At 33.9% G+C, this 23,169-nt stretch overlaps 2 protein-coding genes across 5 annotated transcripts in view; one reads left to right on the top strand and one right to left on the bottom strand.

Moving 5' to 3' along the window:
* The window catches only part of LOC107513718 (OX-2 membrane glycoprotein), a 133,504-nt gene that overhangs the window by 100,125 nt on the left and 10,210 nt on the right, over positions 1 to 23,169 (top strand). The window lies entirely within an intron of this gene.
* BTLA (B and T lymphocyte associated) overlaps positions 13,927 to 23,169 on the bottom strand; it is a 33,112-nt gene continuing 23,869 nt past the window's right edge. For 3 of the 4 annotated variants that reach the window (XM_016150713.2, XM_016150712.2, XM_016150711.2), the window contains 4 exons: positions 20,956 to 20,991; positions 19,682 to 19,840; positions 18,141 to 18,187; positions 13,927 to 15,143 (listed from right to left, as the gene is read on the bottom strand). In XM_016150713.2, coding sequence (XP_016006199.2) covers positions 14,868 to 15,143; positions 18,141 to 18,187; positions 19,682 to 19,840; positions 20,956 to 20,991 — 518 coding nt within the window. In that variant the 3' untranslated portion in view covers positions 13,927 to 14,867. The remainder of the gene's footprint in view (positions 15,144 to 18,140; positions 18,188 to 19,681; positions 19,841 to 20,955; positions 20,992 to 23,169) is intronic. The other variant, XM_016150714.2, reaches the window with a different exon arrangement.

Raw genomic sequence — 23,169 nt, 5'->3', positions numbered from 1 at the left:
TTCTCAAATACACAATTGGCTTGAGAACTCTAAATATGTATTAAAGAGGAAACTAAAAATGGTTTAGAATTGTTGTTGATGAGGTGACAGGTGTGTAATATGAGGGAAGTTGATGGTATACTTTGTAAAATACACTACACTCTGGGTCCTCTCAGACAAGTTGGTGCACACAGATTTAGTAAGTGAGGCATATGGTTAAGTGTGGATTCTCTCCAGTTAGAGCAGAATTTAAAATTCTGGTGGTGGAAAAATTGTCACAAGGATTATATAATTTGAACTTTTTAACAGCCATTCCTTTTGAATAATCATGCCAGTGGGGATCTTGGAGTGAAATCTGGAGCCAGCTTGTCTTTGTTTCTGTATAAATATGAGAAAAATGATCTCCAATATGTACATGATACATACTATACACATTCGTATCACCGGACCACTAGTGCTCTTGTACTAATTTACCTCCACATCTGTCCTCTCTTGTACTCCAACCTTCTTAAATGTAGGGAACATGTTTTACACATCTTTCTACTTTATTCCCAGTTGAAACCCAGTATAATTTTGTTGCATAAATGAAGAAATAAAAGGAGTACTGAGGAAATGTTTTAAGGATTCGCAGTTCCACTGGCAAAAAAAAAAAAAAAAAAAAGTCATTATTACTGTGGGAATTGTGTGTAGGATCCTCAAATACTTTCAGATTTCTCAGGGAATGATTGCTTCTTTCCTGGTAAATATCCATCATAATTTATGGGAGCAGTTTCAGTTTTCGAGTTTGTTTGACTCACTCTATTTTTACTTCCTTAGGATTATTAGGGTAAATTGAGTTCTAATTATGGCTTGATTCTCAAACGCAAAAGGATAAGGGTAAAGCCAGGAAATAAGCAACAAACAAAACTTCTCAACTCAGACAAAAATGAGTTCTTAGAAAAATTAAATAATACTTAATGCCTTTTTTGACTGAAAGAATGAGAAGTAAAAGCAAATCTATTTATGTAACTGACAGAATAGTTTTTAGGGTTATTGACAGTGCATTATAGTTGGATAGAACCTTAAAAAAATCAGAGATTTTAATCTTTCAGCTTCAGAAATAATGCAGCAATATTGAATGTTTTTCTTTTTAACAATAAATTATGTTAAAATGACAAAATGATTTGTTTTTTGAAGTTTTCTTGTTTTAATCAGGATCCTCAGAGAAACATACAATTGGAGATATATGAATATCTGCATATGTTTTGTTCTATAAAAAGAGAGAAAGGTTGATTGATTTTAAGTAACTGACTTACATGGTTGTGGAGGCTGACAAATCCAAACTTTTTAGGGTCGGCTAAAAGCGTGGAGACCCAGGGAAAAGTCAATGTTGCAATTCTAATTCAAACGCCATCTGGTGGTGAAATCCCTCTTATTTTGAGGTCAATTTTTTTCTCTTAAGACCTTCAACTGATTGGATGAGGACCACCCTCAATCACAGAGGAAATCTCGCTTAACTCAAAACCTACTGATTTATATGTTAAATTCATCTAGAAAATACCTCCACAGAATTTCTAGAATAATGTTTGACCAAATATCTGGGTACCACAGCCTAGACAAATTGACATATGAAATTAATCACCATATTGTCCCAATCTTTTAAAATCCTAGCAAGTATTTTGTTTCTTTCTTCTCTAATAGTTGTATAATTTCTTCTATTCTGAGTCCTGTGCATTTATCCATCATTTAATTGCTATCCTTAAATTTTCTTGGTTGCTTCAGAGTATTTCCTATATCAAACATATCCTTCCCTGAATTAATTGGGAAATAAAATTTTCTTTAAAACTTTTGCTCCCTCCATATTTGAATCACAGCTATTTGGCAAATTATGTTTCAAAAATGCTTAAGTTAAGATCATAACAATGAAAATAACAATGAACGAGCAGTCATCAATGCACCTTATATTGCAAATAAATGACTCCCAGAATAAAACTCACACCACGGGTTCTAGATGGACACTACTAACCAAGGAAACTAGTCAGAAAATTCTTTAATATATCATTTCAATGTTTCATCCAACTCAAGAGTTGAATTTGAGCTGATTGCATTGGTTTAAAAGTTTGGGAATCTTTTTAAAGATATATGCAATATCAACTATAATTAAAAGAAATAGAAATATTAAAAAATTTTAAAGACATAATATGTAAAAAATAAAAGAGGGTGATAGCTCCAGTCTGAGTCTGAAAGTCTGATAAATAGGAGAGCCAAAGGTGAGGCACTAGTACAAAGGCTGGAAGGCTGGAGACTCAAGAAGAGCCAGTATTTCAATATGAGTCTGAAGGGATGTCATTCTGCCTAACTCAGTCTATCAACTTAAATGTTAATCTCATCCACAAACATCTTCACAGAAACACTCAACGTTTGACCAAATATCTAGGCACCCTGTGGCCTGGTCAAGGTAACACATCGAATTAACCATGACAGCGTTATAGTTCTACAAAACTAGAAGAATATAATCTCAACAATAGGTTAATGAACTTCTCAAAACATTAATATTAAATGGCAGCATCTAATCAGAAATGCGATATATAAAATGAGATATAGATCTGTGATTCATATGTGCATATAAATTTTAACTATAGTATATGATTTTAATTATAATTTAATTATCCTTAATTATTTGAAGATATGTTAGAAATGCTTTTCCTATTATATATAAACCAGAAAATCCCATCTATCAAAAAATGTTGAGCTATACGTACCATTGGAAATGCTGGAATGGTGTTCTGAGTTTTCATAGATTGGTAGCAACATTACACAAATCTCTATGAGAGCAATGGCAATAATTAATGTCTCTTCATTATCCATATATTATAAATATAGTGGTTAATATTCTAGTATTAGCAGATCTGACCTATTAATTAAAATTTAGTCTTATGATTCTGAAATTTACCAAGCTCTTATTTGGTATAAGTTGGTCAATCTTTCATTTATTTCCTAATTTCTCTCACTACTATATTCTGGGAATGTGGTTGAACTAGGAGTATGGACCACTTCAGAGAGGGCATGAGGTTAGCTCCATTTCATCTTTTGTAAACCCAAGGGTATTCTTAAAGATGAAAAGCCATATCATTAATAATAAAAGGGCCAAGACCAGGCTTTTATGTTTATAGGTATAAAATAGTGTTTTCAGAATCTAAACTATATTAACTCATTTTTTAAAATTGTGAAACATTCCTCTTATGAAGGCATTCAGGACTGTAAATGGTATAGCAACATAGACAGAATTAAAAAACTAGTCTATATAAATCTAAAGGTGCTTTTGGAAGAAATTCAACCTATTCAATTAGAAAAATATTTTAGTAATAGAATACTTGTCATAGAAAAAAGGATTATGTTAAATACTTATAACTCCCTAAGATCATTAAATGCTAGCAAGTAGTTGTCATATTTTGGATGTAAAATTTAATATTAAAGTATTAGGAAAATGTGTCTTATCATGCCTTTTGTTTTTAATGGGAATGCTATCTTAAAATGAAGATTTGACAGTATGAAAAAATCCAGGTAAAGGTAAATAAATTTTAAATATTAATTTATATTTAAAATATACTATTACTTCAATTTATAATTACCTACTTATTTATTATATTTTTATGTATATATTTGAGTTATGTGTATGTTATATGTGTACATGTAGGTGTAACATTCAGCAAAAACTTATCTTCAAGATTGTTATTACATGTGTGTTTGCATGTATATGTATAGTACGTATGTATACAAATAATGATATATGTGCTTATGTAGCAAAAAATATATATATATTTTTGCTAGTAAAAAATGTTTAATTCAAGTCTAGCTATAGATGTTTAACTACGTTAAGGCTTTTGATAGTCATGACTAAGATCACCCATACTATTTTAAATATATCAAATGAAAGCCACTACATTAAGTGTGATCATGAACTTACTGTCATTAGTCCATTGCTATGTCATAGCTAAGCGGAAAAAAGGTGGAAAATTTTAAATGAGAGGTCCCCGAAGAAAAAAACAGATTCCACTTTTTGTTATAGGATTGAGGAGAAAGACATATGTGACTGGGGTGTAAGTTTCTTAATGCTTGGTTATTAATGAATTACATTGGAAGCAATATGCATAATGATGAGGACTTTATAATAATAGATGATATATACGATTAAATGTTTAAATCATGTAATGTTTTTAAATTATTTTAACTGTGGAATTTTGAAACTTTAAACAGCAAAGAAAAAAATTAGAAAGATTAAAAAGAAATTACAAAATAAGAAACAAAATTATTATAAAACCTCAACTCTTCAAAATTAATCTATGAATATAATGCCAAACTAATAAAAATAATAATGTTTTAATTAATAAAAATACTAATAGGTAGTGGTGGTGATGTTTTTGTTTTTGAGTTTTGTGTGTGTTACTATTAAAGCCAATCAAATTTATTGAAGTGCGTGTTAAGTTACTTTTACGGATTTTTTTCCCCTCTTTAATTCACCCCACCACCACCACTTCCACCCCTCTCCTATGAATGTTACCATTTCCCCTTAAGAACTGGATCTCTGAAGGTGGGGCATCTCCTTCCACACGCTGGCAGTGTACACCTGGGGCCAAGTGCCCCCTGTGCACTAGCCGCGCCTGGCGTACCTGGGGCCTGGTGCACCTGAGGTATGGACCATGCCTCCACTGGGGCATGAACCCAGGACCTTCTGTGTGTAAAGCAGATGTGCTAACCACTACTCTATGGAAATACTCCAAAACACAACTCTTTTAAATGGTCAATTTTCACTTTTTTTCTTATGTGGTGTGTGTGGGAGAGGTGTGAGAGAGAAAGGAGAAAGAGAGAAACATGTTACTTCCTACTATTGAACATGTACACTTTAATGGAGATAAGAGTTCTATATGAAACATCTTGTGTTTGTCCAGTCAGGTTGCTATAACAAAACTCCATAAACTGGGTGGTTTATAAACAATAAAGTTTTATTTCTCATAGTTCTGGAGGCTGTGATCAGGATGCCAGCCCTGGTATGGCATATGGGTTTTGTCTTGAAGATAAACTCTTATCAACAGAAGTAGCTTTTACTACAGCTATGCTACCCTGAACAAGCTCGATCCCGTCTGATCTTGGAAGCTAAACAGATTTTGGCCTGGTTAGTACTTGAATAGGAGACCACCTAGGAAGACGAGGGGCTGTGGTGTAGAAAATAAAAAATAAGGGATTGTAAGCTGACAAGGTCTTTGCAATCTGTGAGATCAATCAAGGGTTGTCTATTAAAAAAATAAAACAAAACAGAAGTGGCTTCTTAGAATGTCATATAGAGATTACTGTGTTTATAAATGATTGTCGTGGTCACAATAAGGAGAAGTGTAGCTCTATAGCCAATTTTTGTATATCTTGATCTTCATTTTTCATGTGAAAAATTCATACCTAGAGAGGTTGAGGTAAATGCCTTGTTCACAAACTATTTGACAGCTCCCCCAATGTCTATTAAATATATTCCAAATCCGATAGCCTGGCATTTAAAGCCCACCATAGTCTTGCTATTATTGGAAATATAAGAGGTCTGATAATATCTTGGTCTTTAATTATTTTCAAGTATATTTATTACATATTTCATATTTACATATATATTACATTTGTTCTCTTAACTTTCCAGAGGTCATTCCAGGCATCTCTGCCAGTTAGTGGCATAGCCCATACTTAACATCTTGAATCAGTTTCTTCCTAACACATACAAAGATGGATGTGTTAACTTGGGAATAGATTTGTGATAACATAATTCTGGAGAGTGAAATAGGACTAGGACATTAACTTAAGGGGAGACAAAAAGATCTTTAGTCAAGATTAAGGCAGAATCTAGTCTGGAAAGTCTATGTGGTCAGATTTTAACTGAATAATTAGAAGTAAATCTATAAACAATCTTTGAACATTGAGATTGTGGACATATAAAGTAGAAATAGGAACTCAGCCATGGAATAACATTGAGTATGAATACGAATTTTATATCCTTGGTACTAGAAAATAAGGGTAGATTGTACTGAAAAATTAGTTAAACCAGATTATACCTGAATTTTAAAAATTATATCAGATTAATTAAATTATAAATCATTAATGGATTCTTATGTACAATATTTATTTTTAAAAATGTTCATTGACACGAATGGGGAGCGCAGCACAGAGAATGCAATTAGCATGAATATGTTGGCTCGGTGGATGGTCAGGAGAGGGAAGAAACAATTGTGGGATCATTTTACTATATAGATGTCTAACCAAAGTACTGTATACTTGAAACTAATTAAAATAAATAAATTTAAAAAATAAATAATAAAAATGTTCATTGAGTTTCTAGTATATGCCAGGCACTGTTTTGAAAATGAGTACATATAGATGAAGTATACAATCCCTGCCCTCAAGGTGTGCGTGGATGAATGGGCCAGAATACTCTCAGAACATGAAAAAATAATTGTAATATAAAATTCTGATAAAATATAGTATGGAGTCTTAATAATACTGCTGGAGAATCTATGGAAGAACTTACAAAGAAAGTGACGATTGAATTAGCTTAAAAGAATGGGAATTATCCGGGTGCAAAATGGTGAAAAGCATGGGGCAAACAAAGGTAACAGGATGTTCAAGGCTACAGAGGCTATCATCCTGTCAAGAAACAGAATATTTTCATTATTTGAAAAATTCCTTTGTGACCCTTCCCAGTCAATTTCTCCATATACTCACCACAAGGCAACTGATTTTTTTTTCTCCAAAGATTCATTTTCCCTCTTGCAGAGCTTTATATAATGAATTGTAAAGAAATTACAATCTTTTAACTTTTCACCCAGTATAATGTTCTTTAGTTACATCTTATATTGTTGTGTAACAGCAGTGCATTTTTTTTATTGCTGAGCAATATTCTACTGTATAAAATATACCACAATTTTCTTATTTATTGTCCTGTCAATGACATTGAATATTATAAATAAAGCTGCAAAGAACATTCTCACACAAGTATCTGTACAAATTTTTATTTCTCAGGTAAATATCTAGACATTAAATTGCTAAATATAGAATAGGTGTATGTCTAACTTTATAAGAAAATGCTGAACTCACTTTTCACTGTTCATCAAAAACCTTACCGGCAACATATGCATTCTAGTTGCTCCACCTACCTGCCAACATTTAGTGTTATCGGTATACTTAATTTTATCTGTTTATCCATTATAGTAATAAGTAGTAATATTTCATTGTGATTTCAACTTTTGTTTTCTTAGTAATTCATTATTTTGTGTGCTATTTTCATGTATTTATTGATTTGTATATCTTTTTCTTGTGGAGTGTTTGTTCAAGTACTTTACTATTTTTTAAATTGAGTTGTTCTTTAAATAGTCTGGTGCAAATTATTTGTCAGATAGTTACAATGCAAATATTTTCTCCTAGTCAATGGTTTGTCCAAACATTTTGCTAACAGTATCTTGTAATGAGCAGAAATTTCAAATTTTAATGAAGTCCAATTTATCTTTTTTTCTTTTGTGATTAGTGCTCTTAGTGTCACATCTAAGAAATCTTGGTCATAAAAAGATTTTATTTTAGAAACTTTATAGTTTCAGCTTTTACTCCTAAGTCTTGATCTATCTTGAATTACTTCTTATATGTGGTAGGGGGTAGGGATTGATGTTTACTTTTTCCATATACCTATCTAGTGTTCCAGCACTGTTTATTAATATTAAAAACATTTCTTCTCTAGAACAGCTTTGGGGCCTTTGTCAAAAAAATTTTTTTCATAAATGTATGAGTCTCCTGTTTGGCTCTTTTTTCTGTTCCATTCATCTATTGTCTATCTCAGGGGTTCTCAACTAAGATTTAAATTATGGTCTTGTCTATTGCTTTCCTTCTATCTCTCAGGGTTTTTTGTTGTTGTTGTTGTTTTTATGTATTTTGAACCTCTGTTATTAAATCCAAATACATTTAGAATTATAATTTTTCTTGAGACATTGACTGTTGCATTACTGTGAAATGTCCTTGATCTCTAAAAAACTTGTTTTGAGTTCTACTTCAATATTAAAATAGTCTTTTCAGCTTTTTTTGTGATTGATGTTTGTATGATATATTTTTTCTCCCCTTTTACTTTTAACCTATCTGTGTATTTATATTTAAAGTGCATCTCTTATAAACTGTATATAGTACACTATTACCTTTTTTCAATCTAGTAATTTCTGAGTATTAATTGGAGTCTATAGTTCATTTACATTTAATGAAATTATTTGTATGTTTGAGTTTAAATTTACTACCTTAATACTTGCTTTTTTATTTGCCCCATGTGTTTTCTGTCCATTTTTTCCTTTCCTGATTTTTATTGAGTATTTATTATATTATTCCCTTTTTAATCTCATTTATTGACTATTTAGCTATAATTCATTTAAAAAGTAGTTCTTACTGAAAGACAAAGTAAATAAGTGAAACAAAAACAGACTCATGAATACAAAGAACAAAATGATGGTTGTCACATCTAAGGGTGGTTGGGAGGCTGGGTGAAAAAGGTAAAGAGATTAAGAAGTACAAAGTAGTAATTACAAAATAATCACAGGGATGTAAAGTACGGTCAATAATGTTATAATAATATGTATAGTGCCAGGTTGACACTGATTAATCAGGGGAATCACTTTGTAAGTTATATAAATGCCTAACCACTATGCTGTGTACCTGAAACTGATATAAAATGATGTCGAGTGCCAACTGCAATTGAAAAATTTTTTAAATAATTAGTGATTGCCCTAGGGATTTCAGTTTACATCCTTAACTTACCACAGTCTACATGTTGTATTATTATACTTCCATTTACTACTTTCCATTCTTTGAGCTATTACTGCCATATATTTTACTTCTATATATTTTATAAAATCTACATTACACAATTTTTTTCTATAATCAATTTATTATCTTTTAAATAAAAATAACATTTCAAATGCTTTATATTTATGCACATATTTCCTATTTCAGACACATTTTGTTTCATTTTGAGGAATCACTATATTATAGATTCACTATCATATTATTGAATTTATACTTTTTAACTTAGAGATATATACATTAATATCACTCAAATAAATTTTGATATTCTATATGGTCCAATCTCTACATAGAGTATCATTCAAAGAAAACACAAACTCCCAAAGTTTGAAAAACAATGTAATCTATAGTTGTTCAATTTGGAGCTCTCATTTTGAACCATTTTAAAGTAGCTTGAGAAGAAGGCTGGGGGATTCTAACTTTTTAAAATCGGTTTATTGCACCATAGGATTTGATGAAATTCAATCTGGACCCTCCTTTTTTTAACCCCAAATAAAATTATCAATTGTTTAACTTTATTAAGACTTGGATAAGTTTATAATGATAATGTCTAAAATAAAAATAAAATATATGGCTATATCTGCATGTTAATTATGCACGACTTAGCCATGAAGAGTAAAGAGAAAATAGTTGCAATAGATCTTTTGCAATATATAAAATGTTTTGTAGAATATACAGGAATATAAATGTTTTGTAGAATACTTTGCAACTGTTTACATGATATTTAAATAATTACAACTAAGATTGGACTTGTATACTGCCATTCCTTCTACATAACCTATGCAATAGCTACTGCCTTTCTGGCCATTATCAGAATGTGCCATGTTTTTTTGAAAGGCCTTTTTCTCCACTTAGAATTACCTGCTGCCCTTTCCCACTCTAAGAGAAAGTGCAAATGACTCTCTTTCAGTAATTTAAGATTCATCAAGTACTCACTAAATTAAGAAGAAATTATTCTTTTGTTTTCCTCACATTCTTACTTTAATCTTACTCTGAAAGAAGGTCTTCTGCTGATCTACCTTCTTTCAGGCTTCTCCTTACAGAAAGGGGATTGATGTAATGACTGGTGAAGATGGCCAGAGCCTCTCATCTTTTAATACACATCATGAGAAGAACCCATTGCATTAAAGTTAAAGGAAGCTGTCATAACATCCCTGTCCCTCATTAATTTGTAGTTAAGTTTTCAGGCAGACTAACATCTCCCACGTGTCAGGTTGAATATCTCTCTTTAGACCTAACTCTTCCTGTAAACGGGTCCCAAAATCAAGCAGTATTTAGGTGGAGAGATTAGTAGGAAACTAATTTTGTCTTTGGACCCAAACAATGCTTGCCAATTCATCTTTCCTATTAATCTTAGTATTTTCTCCACTTTGGCTCCTTTATGTTTTTAATTGGTTAAGAACCTGTAAAGACAAAAACTGTGATTAATTAGGTTCTCTCAAAAACCCAAATGGTGTCTCAGGACCACGGATCTAGTAAAGTGGATATAATATGGTCTTTATAGGCAGAAGAACATACAGTCATGGTGTTTCTATAGCACTTTGTACCTAAATCCATGACCGAATTCAACCATCAGATTGTAATGTTTTGTTTAGTTTTAACCTTTTTATCTGTACAATCAGTGATAGGCAGAAATAGAATTTTCCTAATCATGTCACCTCAGAACTTAGCAAAGTGGTAGGTGTTTAGTATGTGGATATAGATTGTCTGCAAATAAAGTGGACTCCATTGGAATGTTTACCCTGACTAACTTCAGAATAGGGCCTGATTTTAAAGATCAGTCCCCAGAACTTGCTTTAGAACATATAACTTGATTTCTAGCACAGGATTTTCAGTTCCTGTATTCTCACAAAACATTCTTTAAAGCAATAGTGTTTTTTTTTTTACTTGCCAGTTTTACTTTCTGGGTGAGGCCCTTCCTGCCTAAAATAGAACTTTCCAAATGAGTAATTTGGTTTTCTGCCACTTCCAACTCCTTGTGGGGAGAAGTGGGGTCATAAGTGAATCACAGCTTTATAAATCACCTGAGGGATCCTTTGAAAATGTATATTCTTATTTAGTAAGTACAGCCTGAAAGTCTATATTTTTAATATCTGCCAGGGGATGCTTATGCTATTCGTTTGAGAGCCATGCTTTGAGTAGCAAGAAAATAGATGGCTCATTTCACAAACGCAATCACTCATTCCTTAAACATTATTTAATTCTACTATGTGCCAAGCACTGGGCTAAGAAACTAGAGGACTGTGACATAATCCTTACCCATAAGAAGCCCACAGGCTAATGTAGCAGCAAACGTAGTAACAAATAAGTGCTATAAATGATATGACCACTAACAGAATGAGAAGGCAAGCCACAGACTGAAAGAAAATATTTGCAAATGACTTATCTGATGAAGGATTGTTATCTAAACTATACAAAGAATACTTAAAACTCAACAATAAGATGACAACTCGATAAAAAAAAAAATGCCAAAGACCTTAACAAGAAGACAAACAGATGGCAAATAAACATATGAAAAGATGATCGACATCATATATCATTAGGAAATTGCAAGTTAAGACAATGAGAAACCACCATACACCTATTAGAATGAACAAAATCTGAAACACTGAGTACACTAAGTGCTGGAGAGGATGTGCAGCAACAGAAATCTTCATTCATTGTCAGTGGGAGAGAAAATGGCACAGCTATTTTGGAAGATATTTTGGGAGTTTCTTAGAAAACTAATCATACTCTTACTGTACAATCCAACAATCACATTCCTTGGTATTTGCTCAAATGAGTTGAAAAATGATGTCTACACAAAAACCCGCATACAGATGATTATAGCAACTTTAGTTATTATTGCTAAAATTTGGAAACAGTCAAGATTGCTTCAATAGGTGATTGGATACATACACTATGGCACATCCAGACACTGAAATATTATTCAGTGCTAAAAAGAATCTGAAAAGGCTACACACTATATGGTTCCAGCTATATGACATTCTGGAAAAGGCAAAACTAAGGAGACAGTAAAAAGATCAGTGGTTGCCCAGAATTTTGGGGTAGAGGATGATGAATAATAGGTGCAGCACAGGAGATTTTTAGGTCAGTAAAATTTTCTGTACATTAATATAATAAAGGATATGTGTTACTATACATTTGTCATAGCATACAGTAAGAGTAAATCCTAATAGAAACTATGAACTTTGATTGATAATGATGTGTCACTGTTGGTTCACTGATTGTAACAAATGTACTGCTCTGGTATAGGATATTGCTGACGGGGGAGAAGGCTGTGCATGTGTGGGGCCAGGGGGTATATGAAAATTCTCTGTACTTTCTGCTCAGCTTTGCAGAACCTAAAACTGCTCTTTTAAAAAGTATATATAGATATTGATAGATAGAATCAGGCCCACTGGATAGCCACTCCAACTCTGGAAAGAAATGCACCAGCAATACCCACCTCCTCAGACAGTCGGGACCATCTTCCACAATTATTTAAGTGCTAAAGAGGGACAATGAGTGACAGTGAGTGACAGGTCTCCTTCTGAGGCCCTACTTACTCTTCCCTCAAAAAGCCTTTTATTGGGGCCATCACCGTAGATAGGGTTCTGCATCACCAGCATCTTGCTCTTGTACGACGTTCATACCAAACTAGCCTCTGCACTGGGAAACCTATATCCAATTATCTGGGGTGTTTTTTAATGGTGAAGGTTATAGAGCCATATCCTGGCTCTCCTAAATCAGAATTCCTTGTTACTGGGAGTTGGTAATTCACAGTTTAGCAAGTTCTTTAAATTGTTTTTATGTGCCATAAGGTTTAACAGCTACTCTTATTTTTCATGTCCACACACTTTTTGGTACAAAAGCCAATACCAAATTGATTTTAAATAAGTTTTAATAAGTTTAGCTTCTTATTTAGAACAATGAACAAGCTTAAAATTTAATAAAAACTATTAAATTATCCAAATATTCTTTTTCTCATATTTTATTAATGAAATAAACAATGAAAATAATACTGAAATAGATTTATTTGTGAAATACAGATATAACTTTGACACATTTTATTAAGAAGGAATAAAAACAAATGATTTGTGATTTTGGCAACATCATACAAATATAAGTATAAATCATTGGAGATGAAATCAATCTCAATGTTATCTTTACTGTAAGACATGCTAAGACTATTCTCAACAATAGAAAGAAATTTATATTTTTTTAATTTAAGAAATTTTTGAAGGAACTGTTAAGCTTATGTGTTTATCTGATAAAGACAGCTATATGTATCCTCCCCATACTTCCTGTTTCTATTTTTAAAAATACCACAAGCAGCTACTCTAATATATCTTTTGCACATAATCTGTCCATACACTGCAGCTTGACTGAAAAAGCTACCTAGAGTTGGTTGCTCAAAATTCTGGGAGTAATGATATACTGGCTAGATAACACTGACTCTAAAACAATACCCACAAATTCAATTTAAGGGGCAAAATCTTAATGCCACTGTTACAGAAGAAATGCTCTGCCACAAAATCTGTTGTGTTTTTTTGGGACAAAAACTTTTATGTGCTGTCATACTCCTATCCCCATAATTTTATACATTATTTTCAGACATTTTTTTCAATGACTCATTTACTCTAGTATTTGAGTTTCTTTAGCAAACTAAAATGGTATGTCGATTTTGCCAGTTTCTCTTTTACCATTTCTGTAAGTCACCTACCCTTCCTGCCATACTCTCTGTCTCTCTGTCTTTCTGTCTCTCTGTCTCTCTGTCTCTGTCTCTGTCTCTCTCTCTCTCTCTCTCACACACACACACACACACACACACACACACCTCACCTTCATTTGTATCTGTTCAAATGGATCCTAACCTTTGCTATCCACTTTGCATGGGATCTATTGTATTAGTTAATAGCAGCACCCAAGAACCCTAATAGCCTCAAGCTCTTTGAACAAAGTTGTAGGCTATTTTCGAAATAAATAGACTCAAGGACTCTGGAAATTGAGGAAATCGAAACTATATCTTCTTATTCTAATTTTAAGTGGCTGGAACCTCAATATTTTAAAACAAATGGTTATCAAACTATACTATTTTATTAAGTATGATTTGCCTTGATGTGGTAAACAAAAGTATGTTGATTCATACTGGCCAACAAAATATTCTGGACTTTTCTTCATTCCATTAATTGTGCTTTTAATTCACTCTTGGATCAACCGTGAAGCAATTTAAGCCATCAATCAGCACTTGCCTAATGATGACTATTCTCACTGATTTTATGTTTATTTAGACACCCACACATATATTAATTCAGCAGCATTGTGTCCATTCACATATATTAGTCTATGTAACCCAAACACTGAGTTACCACTTTGTTTATAAATGCACTGTACATTAATCGCTCCATCACTACATAAATTTGCTTAGCAATCTAACAGGGTAGATATAAGCATTCATTTGTCAGATATGGGGAACATCTACTCCCATCTAGTTGGTATATTCCACATCTTTATTGCACGATTTATTCCTTCCATTCTTTTCTTATATCATCAAGCCCAAAATTATTTCTCCTTTATATTTAAGAAACCCTAATATTAGATTGACAGAGGAAAATTTTTTATTATAAAAGATTGACTGGAAATAAACATATTATTATTACTGTATTTATGGTTAGTTAGTTGAATTAGGGTGTTCCTTTTTAAGAGTATGTAGTGAACTGAATCAGATAATATATCTCTCTTCCCTACATGTCTTTCTGATAGCTCCAAAGAAAATATGCAGTTTGTATGTTGGGTAAAATGTAGCAAAGTTAAAATGTTCTACTACTTTGCTATTCATGGTATCACTCAGTTTTAACGAAGAAGGTTTTGTTGTTCGTGGCTACAATATAAAAGGCTCCCAAAAAAGTTTCTGGGAGTTTTAGTCATTTGTCCTGTGAACCCTTAGGACACAAGCACCAGCATGAACCTCCTTAAAGTGAAACTCTCAGGTCAAGGAATATTATTTGATATTCTTTTGGTTTCAGACAATGGTGATCCGTGGTGGGAGATCAGGACCAGATTTAACTCCTCACACATATAGCTGCATATTCTGTAGGTGCTTCTTTCATGTTTCTTGCCTGTCTTGGGTTCATACCTATGACAGAATGGTTCAGCGAAGCATAAACAATGCCCTGTTTGTTTTCCTCAAGACAGGGATTAGAATGAATCCCAGTTTCTTCCTGGACCTTAAAACAAGGATCATTATCATAAATTCTAGTATCTGATGGCAGTGTTTGGGAATTTTGCCTGATGCTCACTTCAGTTTGCTCACTCCTGAAAGGCTGGGGAACATTAACCTATAACAGAAAAAAAAAAAAAAAAGGCTGCTTTAGTTAGTATTTAAATTTAATTACCATTTAAATATCAATTAGCAAACTGAGTGTAAGCTAAAATGAGTCATTACACATGGAAAAAATCGACTCTCATACATGCTGTTGACATCTTTTTTTTTTTAACAGATTCTCACTATTACTAGATGAAAGGCTTAAGAACTACTGTATTCCTCCCAAATAGTTTTTTTATGCTTTTTTTATTAATCACTTTTGATGTCATAAGATGCTTTTCAATCCCTCTTAAAAATGAAAATCACAACCCAAATTAATGAAAAAAAGCAGAAAACATCCCACAAGAATTTCAGGCAGCTTACAACATAATAGATAGTATTAACATAGATTAGAATAAAAACATTAAAGATAAAGTGAAATGGCTACCCTTTGAGAGAGCAGAAAAATAAATATTATGAGTTATCCAAGGTATGTTATTATGATTTGAGACCTGGAATTGGAAATTTGCTGTCCATTTTTTTTTAAGTTGGCCAACCCTAGAAAAAATTCTAAAATATTCTAATTGTTACTTCTATCATAAGAAAATTATTACATTTTCAAATAGAGTCAAATATCTTAGAGCTTCTAAAAAATAGATGAACTTATGAAAAATAAAAGTAAAATGAGTCCTGCTATTTTTCACTCTTTTCAGTTTTCTATTTGCCTCCTAGCAATCAAAGGAAACCAGCTATAAAAATACAATGTCATATTAATGCTAAGGGTTGTTATTTCAGTTTTTTAAAATTCCAATTGTGCCAATTTATGTTCTTGAAGTTTGGCCTAACTCCTCTAAGGTATCAGGTCCACAGTCCTTGATAGTCTACATGCCTTGCCTGGTCCTTTGTTGTTCTCATTGTGATGCATGCAGTGCTACATCTACTCTCATCCTTAGCAGAGTTCTACTTGCACAAACAAGTCTGGCCCTGTCCTGAAAACTAGGTACTAACTGCAGAGTAGACTGCCTCCCTCTGACAGGTGGCTGGCTGCCCAGGAAATAACACTAAAGCTGGATGACTGAAAGGGGCAGGAATTGCTTTAAACTTCTCTGTATCTTTGCTCTGATGGAGAGTGCCCCAATCTCCACTCATAGGAATCTAGTTAAAGTCTGTGGAGGAGCGCTGAAGGAGACTGTCATGCGACCTAATGAACAGCTATAACCCTCAATACACAACAAGGTCCCTGTTGTACTTTTCAATCTGCATAAGTCTGTTAACTCAGTTACCTGGCTCCTTCTCAAAAGATGGCTTGTTTCTATAGAAAATCTTGTTAGAATGAATGGGGTAAAATATGGTGTTCTGTGGCTGAAGTTATTTTTTGGGAACCTCATCAAAGTAAGTGTGTGCCACATAGCTGGTACACTATGCTGTGGTGGGTAGAGATGGCAAAGCAGTCATCCTACTCTATATTTGCCTGGCACTTTACAATTTACAGCACTTTAAAAAAAAATGTATTGAGACCTAATTTATATACCTTAAAATTTACTTTTAAGTGTACAATTCAGTAATTTTTAGTTTACAAGTACTTTCATAGGACCGAGATGAAATAAGATGAGAATTTTGGCTTTTATATGTACCTGCCATATTTTTACCGTTTCCTATTCCTGCTTGGGATTTCTATTCCAAGTTTCTTGTACAAACACCTTCTTAAGGAATCCTTAGTCTCAAAGATCCAATATGGCATCTTTTTTATTGTTTTCTGAAATGTTCAACAATTTAAATGGGGCAAAACTGTGAATTCTTGTGAAAGACACGAACACCTTAAAACAAAATTCCCAAAGAATGGCATGCACAGAAAAACCTCTATTTAATTCAAGTTCAAATCATAAATAATTTGCCCAGGTTATACAGGAATTTGATTTAGATTAATGTTTTAAATGGTTTTATAGCTCTCAGGCCTGATTGTAATAGAATGTAGTTTCTTGTTTCTGTTCACTGTGGGAAGAAAGGAATAATATTTAAGAAAATTTTTCTACTTGAGTAAACAAAACCTTAGCCTCCATTACAATGATGTCTACTAATGCTTACTAAAAATTTAATACCAGTTCATAAAGTTGATTGGGGGGGGGGTATTAATTTAAAATTAGGCAACTGGTAGAGAATGCTGAGTGCTTGTTAATGTTATATGTAGAATTAGTAGCTATATCTGCTTCTGGCATTTCAGGAACTTTCAGGAAGTTTACTACATCTTTATCTCTACTCTGGTTTTCTAACACACACACACACACACAGTTCCTTTGCAGTATCTCATTTATGACTAAAGTATTTGTCTTTAACTAAAGAGTTACATAAAAAAATACTTTTGGAAATATGTTGCCTCATCTTGCTCTTTTTGTGTGTGTTCCGCTATTTACACAATATCGAATCCAAAAGAAAGGCCTAAATTTATATTCCAAGAACTTCCAGGAAAAGTTGGCACTGCCTCCAAAACATCCATTCCTTTGGCTGGGAAGTTATTTCCCTGATGAACCCATACACTTTATGAAGGACTTTCACATAGTAATTAGGTCTGTAATTATGCTTCTTTGTCTGCTGGTGTGATTCATACCTCATTTTATGAAATTATTTATGTTTTATTTTGTCATTAACTCTCAATTCTCTTCCAGGTGACTTTAAGCTATTTATGTGAAAACAAATGAGTAGCCTGAAGTAATATCACATAACAGGCCAAGAGCAGAGCCAAGCTTATATATTTCAGTCTCAGATTCAGCCTCTGAACTTTTTGCTTAGAGCCTACACTGCCACCCATGCTTTTCCAAAGGACCACTTACTTTGAGACTTGTTAATCCTACAGAATCTTTGCTGCAGATGAAAGTGAATGTGAAATAAACACATTTTTAAAGTCAATACATATATACAGTACTTAAGATATTGCCTGGCACATGGTGTTGTAGAGATTCAAATTAAAAATATAGATATAAATGTCAACATGATATAACATAGATTGCATTTAACAGAGACACATTGAACATACCAGATTAATTTCCTTTTCTTCTGTGTCAGAAGGCTTCTTTTGCTTCCCTGGAATTCAAAAAGAAAAATAAGAAACCAAAGGGAGCAAAGGACAACACAGAATTCTTCCCCAAGTTCCTGTACATTAGGGTTGTGGAAAGAATGTGGTTTATGGAATCAGACTGCTAGGTTGAAATCCAGTCCGTAGAGCAGAGGTGGAAGGCCCCTCCACTCATGCCCACTCGCTTGTGTGCCAGTGACAGTGTTATTATTAGTCTCAGCTTGTTTACATGTTGTGACTAGCATGGCACACACACCTCAGTTTGTGAGAATTCATGCTACCCATTTCATTCACTGGTTCTTCTCTCACCCCCGCCAAACCCCTCCAGCATATTCAATGGGAAGGGGCAGGATCTAATACATAACTTTAAAAAGGCTCTTAGAAATCCTTTTCTGGGAACATTCTATACTCAGTATATCTACATTGCTGTCCTGTCACCTACATAACCGGGATCTCCTACTGCCTAGTTCACTTTAGGTATGGTAAATCAGGAAATTCATCCTTAACTCTTTTTTTCTGAAGTTCTGGGACTGGTTCCAGCAGCCTAGGAAAGGTAATGAAACAGAGAGGGACTGTGATGGATCCTTTGAGTTGCAGATGTGGTGTTGGGATGACAGAAGATTCTTTCAGTATTCTGAGAAGGTTCTGGACTCTGGAAGTCTTCACCAAAAATACCTAAAGCACTTTTGCCCAAAGAGATCTCTTATTCAAAAAATTAGAGTTTCTCTGTCTAGCTTGGTTTCTATAAGTACACTATGGCTGCTGTTGTGGGAAAAGAGGTGGGAGGTAATGGCAGAGAGGTAAAAAGGGAGAAAGAGAATTGAAGTGGTTCATATTACAGCTAGATCAGAATTCCCCGTACATCTATCTCTTACTGTATTTAAGTGTTTCCTTTTGACACTGAGGAAATTTTTACAAAAGCAGAAAAAAAAATCTCCCATCATAGCAAAAACCACATTTTCAAATGTATTATTGTTGGGCGAGGGTTCAGTTCAAGAATGTCTTTATGATGACAATAGAAAGTATAAGCACATGAATTTCCTCTGAGGACATTGAGTCTTCATTTAAACAAGGGTATGTGTGTCTGGCATGATGTGCCTGTGAAAAAGAGAATGAGGCAAACTAACTCAAATCAGACATGTTGATCTGAGAGATTATTTCCACCTCCCTTTCAACACTCTTAAAGTTTAGAAGAGTTTTTCACAGAAACCTAAGACTGACACATCTAGAATGTGTAAGTCTCAGCCATGTTTTCTCCTTACCACAGCCCTCGGTTGGAGCACTGTGCTATAGTGAGCATGTCTCACCATGACGAGAGGGAACCTGAATTAATCCATCTGGTTTTAGGTGGAAGGATCAGTTGTTCCCTAGGAAATCATTGTCTATGATTTATTGCAGAATACTGGGAAACGAAACAACAGGAATCAACTAATAACATATTAGTCCTGGTAATTGAACCTCAAATGTGTGGCACAGAACAGCAGAGGGAAGATGGAACCCACCTTGGTGCTTTCTCAGGCAACAGAATAGGCAGAAACAGGTAATGAGTAAGGGTAATCCTCCCAAAGGAAGCAAACTATAAAGGATCCATCGCCTGTCCTCCGTCTGCTCCTTGGAGGGTGGTTCTAGGGCACCGGTTGTATCTGAAATGTTAATCAATGCTAAAGACAGTTAGGAAATCTGAGACATATTACGACTGGCAACACCCTCTGCAAGTTAGAACAAAATTTCTAGCTGATGCTTCCATTTCCCTTTCAGTAGATGTTAAGTATCCCAGGCCTCAGGACTCTTACCCACCTCTTACCTTATTTGTGAGTGTATGTGGGTGGCTCTGGATTATAGTTTATCTTTTGAAATTCTTATTCAGCTACAATTAACCCCCCCCCATAAAAAATATTCATAAAGCTCTCAGAAAGCCCTTTCATTTACATTGTTTTATTTAACTCTCATATTCATCATTTAAGAAAAATAAGGAAGCCATTGTTTTATATCTAGTCCCATGGCTTGAGAAGAAAAGTATTATTGTTCCAAGACTTGCCCACGGTCAGACAGCTGTTGAGTAGCAATTGGGACTCAAGCCAACATGTTTCTGATACTAAACTCAAGTTCTTTTAACATAATGCTTTTCCATTGTCTCATAACTCTTTGGTAGCTCCAAATACCTAATTATTTGTTATCTACAGATATCTTGGTAACTCCAAATATCATTTTCTTGGATGATGCTCATTACTTTTGATCAACGTTAACATGTATTAAGAACCTTTTTGCCCATGGTAATTTACGACTTATTTGTGGGTCATGAAACAATTTAATAGATCACAAATAACATTAAAAAATAAAACATTACAGAATAGAAAATGTCAGAATCTATCTTTAATTGTGTATTTGTGTTAATTTTTTTATGCAGAAAATCTTTATTTCTAAATATATTATCATAGTTATATATTGTTTTACCCATATGCTTGCTTTTGGGATAAAGATGGTCAGGAGCTACTAGAGCTGAGCATGAAGTGGTTTGGAAATTCAGAATGGTAACGAATGCTGTATTGTTCATGTGCAGCTGCTGCTTAAATTGGGAAAGCAGCCAAATCAATCCCAAGAGTGACAGACACAGCTGTCTGGGGGAGGGGCGTGGATAGGAACAGGAAGGAAAGTACCCACAATAGATTACCTAATACAAATACATCTACTGATTAAAAAGACCTAACTTTTATTATTTTTCAAGCCATCAAACGATTTAGTTTTTAAAATTTTATTTGACTAGTTTACTACTTACTTTTTAGAAGATGTTTTGAATCATTTCGAGTGTGTTCTGAAATAGAAAAACAAGATAAATATTGAACTTGGTGGTGAAAATAATGTGGCTGCATATTCAGATATGTTCAAAATCAGTACTAGTATCTGAGAGGACTCCTGCATTTGCACACTAACAGAGAATCCAGTAATCCAGCAAAAGGCAATTTGTGTAGTTTGTAGATAACTTCAAGATCACAGACGCAAAGTTAATTTCTGAGTTTATTTTGAGGCTTAAAGAAAGATGTAAATACAACACAACATTCACTTATCTACTTTGACTCTCTCTTCCCCATTTCTTAAGCGTATGGACGCAGTACAGGAGCCTGTATGATTTCTGGTACCTAGAACACACACTCAGCAGGTGCACCAAGTGAGTGTGAAAGACCACAAGGAAAGGATGGTTTTGATGACATGCTGGATACTCTTTCTGAAACAAAGATTGTGCCTCTAACTTCCTGCCTACTCATACCGCCTCCACTTTCCTGCTAAGACAATGATCACTTGTCTGTGTGAAATTCCTATTCAGAAACTGAATGAGGGCAGATTGGGGAGGACAGAGTTGCAGGCCATAGTATGTTCCAATGACTTTACCCCAGCTCTGTCAAATTTTCTTCGGAGACTTTGCTTTGCAAAGAGCATTTGTTCATTCTTGAAGAATATTGCTTTCTCAATAGTTTCCAAGCCCTCACTTTATCACATCCTTGTTCTAACATAAACCAATTCTTAACTCAAACATAAAAAGCAAATGAGAGTCTGATACGAAAACAGGAAAATTCCCAATACTCCCTAAGAAAAATATTTCAAAGGGAGAAAATAAAATATTTGTTAACATATCTCTAAAATGTATTTACAAAAATCACAATCTTTAAATATGATTTCAGAATATATATTCTTCTCCTCACCTCATACTTAGTTCACTGAGTACTTCCCGGTAGAAGAGAATGAATTTTTCTTTGACCCTTTCCCTGTTGTTTGTTTTCATTGCTTCATGAAAGGAAAATCCACACCCAGTTTAAAGCCAATTCATAAATAATTCATCTGACTTTTGAGAAGGAAGCAGAGATGACCCAGAGAACCATGCCTCATTTCCTGCTTCCCAGGACAGTATAATCCTTGATGGGTTAAAAGAAACATTTTCACACATTATTACAGTACAAGGGAATGCATAATGATTGAGAGGCACAGAACTGAAATTACATAAAAATTGCTAGAAAAGAGAAATCACTTCTCCAAGGTAAATATGGAAGTCTTTATTAAGAACTTGGGAAATAAGCTGGGCTTGAAAAGAAGGGTATAATTTTGATAGGTAGAGGCAGATAAATGGGTGCCCCATGAGTGATGAGAACAGCACAGGCAGGACAGTGGTGAAGACATGTCAGTGGCAAATAGGGTTGTTAGGTTAAAGTTTAGAGCTTCTATATGGATTTCAGAAACAGTCCAGAAAAGTAGGTAGAGATAAACTGTGGAAGGTCTTGAAGGCTGAGCCTAATATTATAAGCACTGAAAATGCTCTGTAGGAGACTCAATAAAAGAGTGACATTATGAAAGAAGTTTATTAGGAAAATTAAGTTTATCAGGAAGCTTTTTTGGCTGAAATGGATCAAAATGGGAAACACTAAAGACAAGGAGTTCATATAATTAACTGGAATTATTTAGAAGAAAGATAATAAAGGTCTGAGATGCTCATAGAAGCTATAGGAGGGAACAAATCACAGAGTGGAAAGTTGTTGACAAACAAGAATAGAAGGCCAAAGTAAAGTCCTGGGGAATACACAATGGTATTATCAGTAGTATTAGTTAACAAAGTGACAACAAAGGAAATGATAGGAAGGAAACAGAGTAGAACTCTTCAAGGACAAACTTAAAAGGACCTTAATGTCTCCTACTTAGCTCTTCAACTTTCCTTTAGACCACATCTTACTTCACGCTCTGTCCCAGTCTGATCCCAATAAGCATATCTTCTCAGGACACAGGATTTAAGAGGAACTGCTGCCTCCTTTTCCTCTGAAGTTAAGCCCCCTCCTCCCCAATGGAGAGAGATTATCAATCCTAATTTCGCTAAAGTCTAGGACTTGGTCCCTAGAACAGCCACTTTACAAAATGTACAATCATTTGTAGTGGTCATGGAAGGACCCAAATACGAGATAGACATTTGACTAAACTCCTTTCTCTTGTACAGAAGTGGATTATTTCC

Source organism: Rousettus aegyptiacus, unplaced genomic scaffold (genome assembly GCF_014176215.1).
Source record: "Rousettus aegyptiacus isolate mRouAeg1 unplaced genomic scaffold, mRouAeg1.p scaffold_m13_p_4, whole genome shotgun sequence".
Lineage (NCBI taxonomy): Eukaryota > Metazoa > Chordata > Mammalia > Chiroptera > Pteropodidae > Rousettus > Rousettus aegyptiacus.
This window is presented reverse-complemented; position numbering and strand designations above follow the sequence as displayed.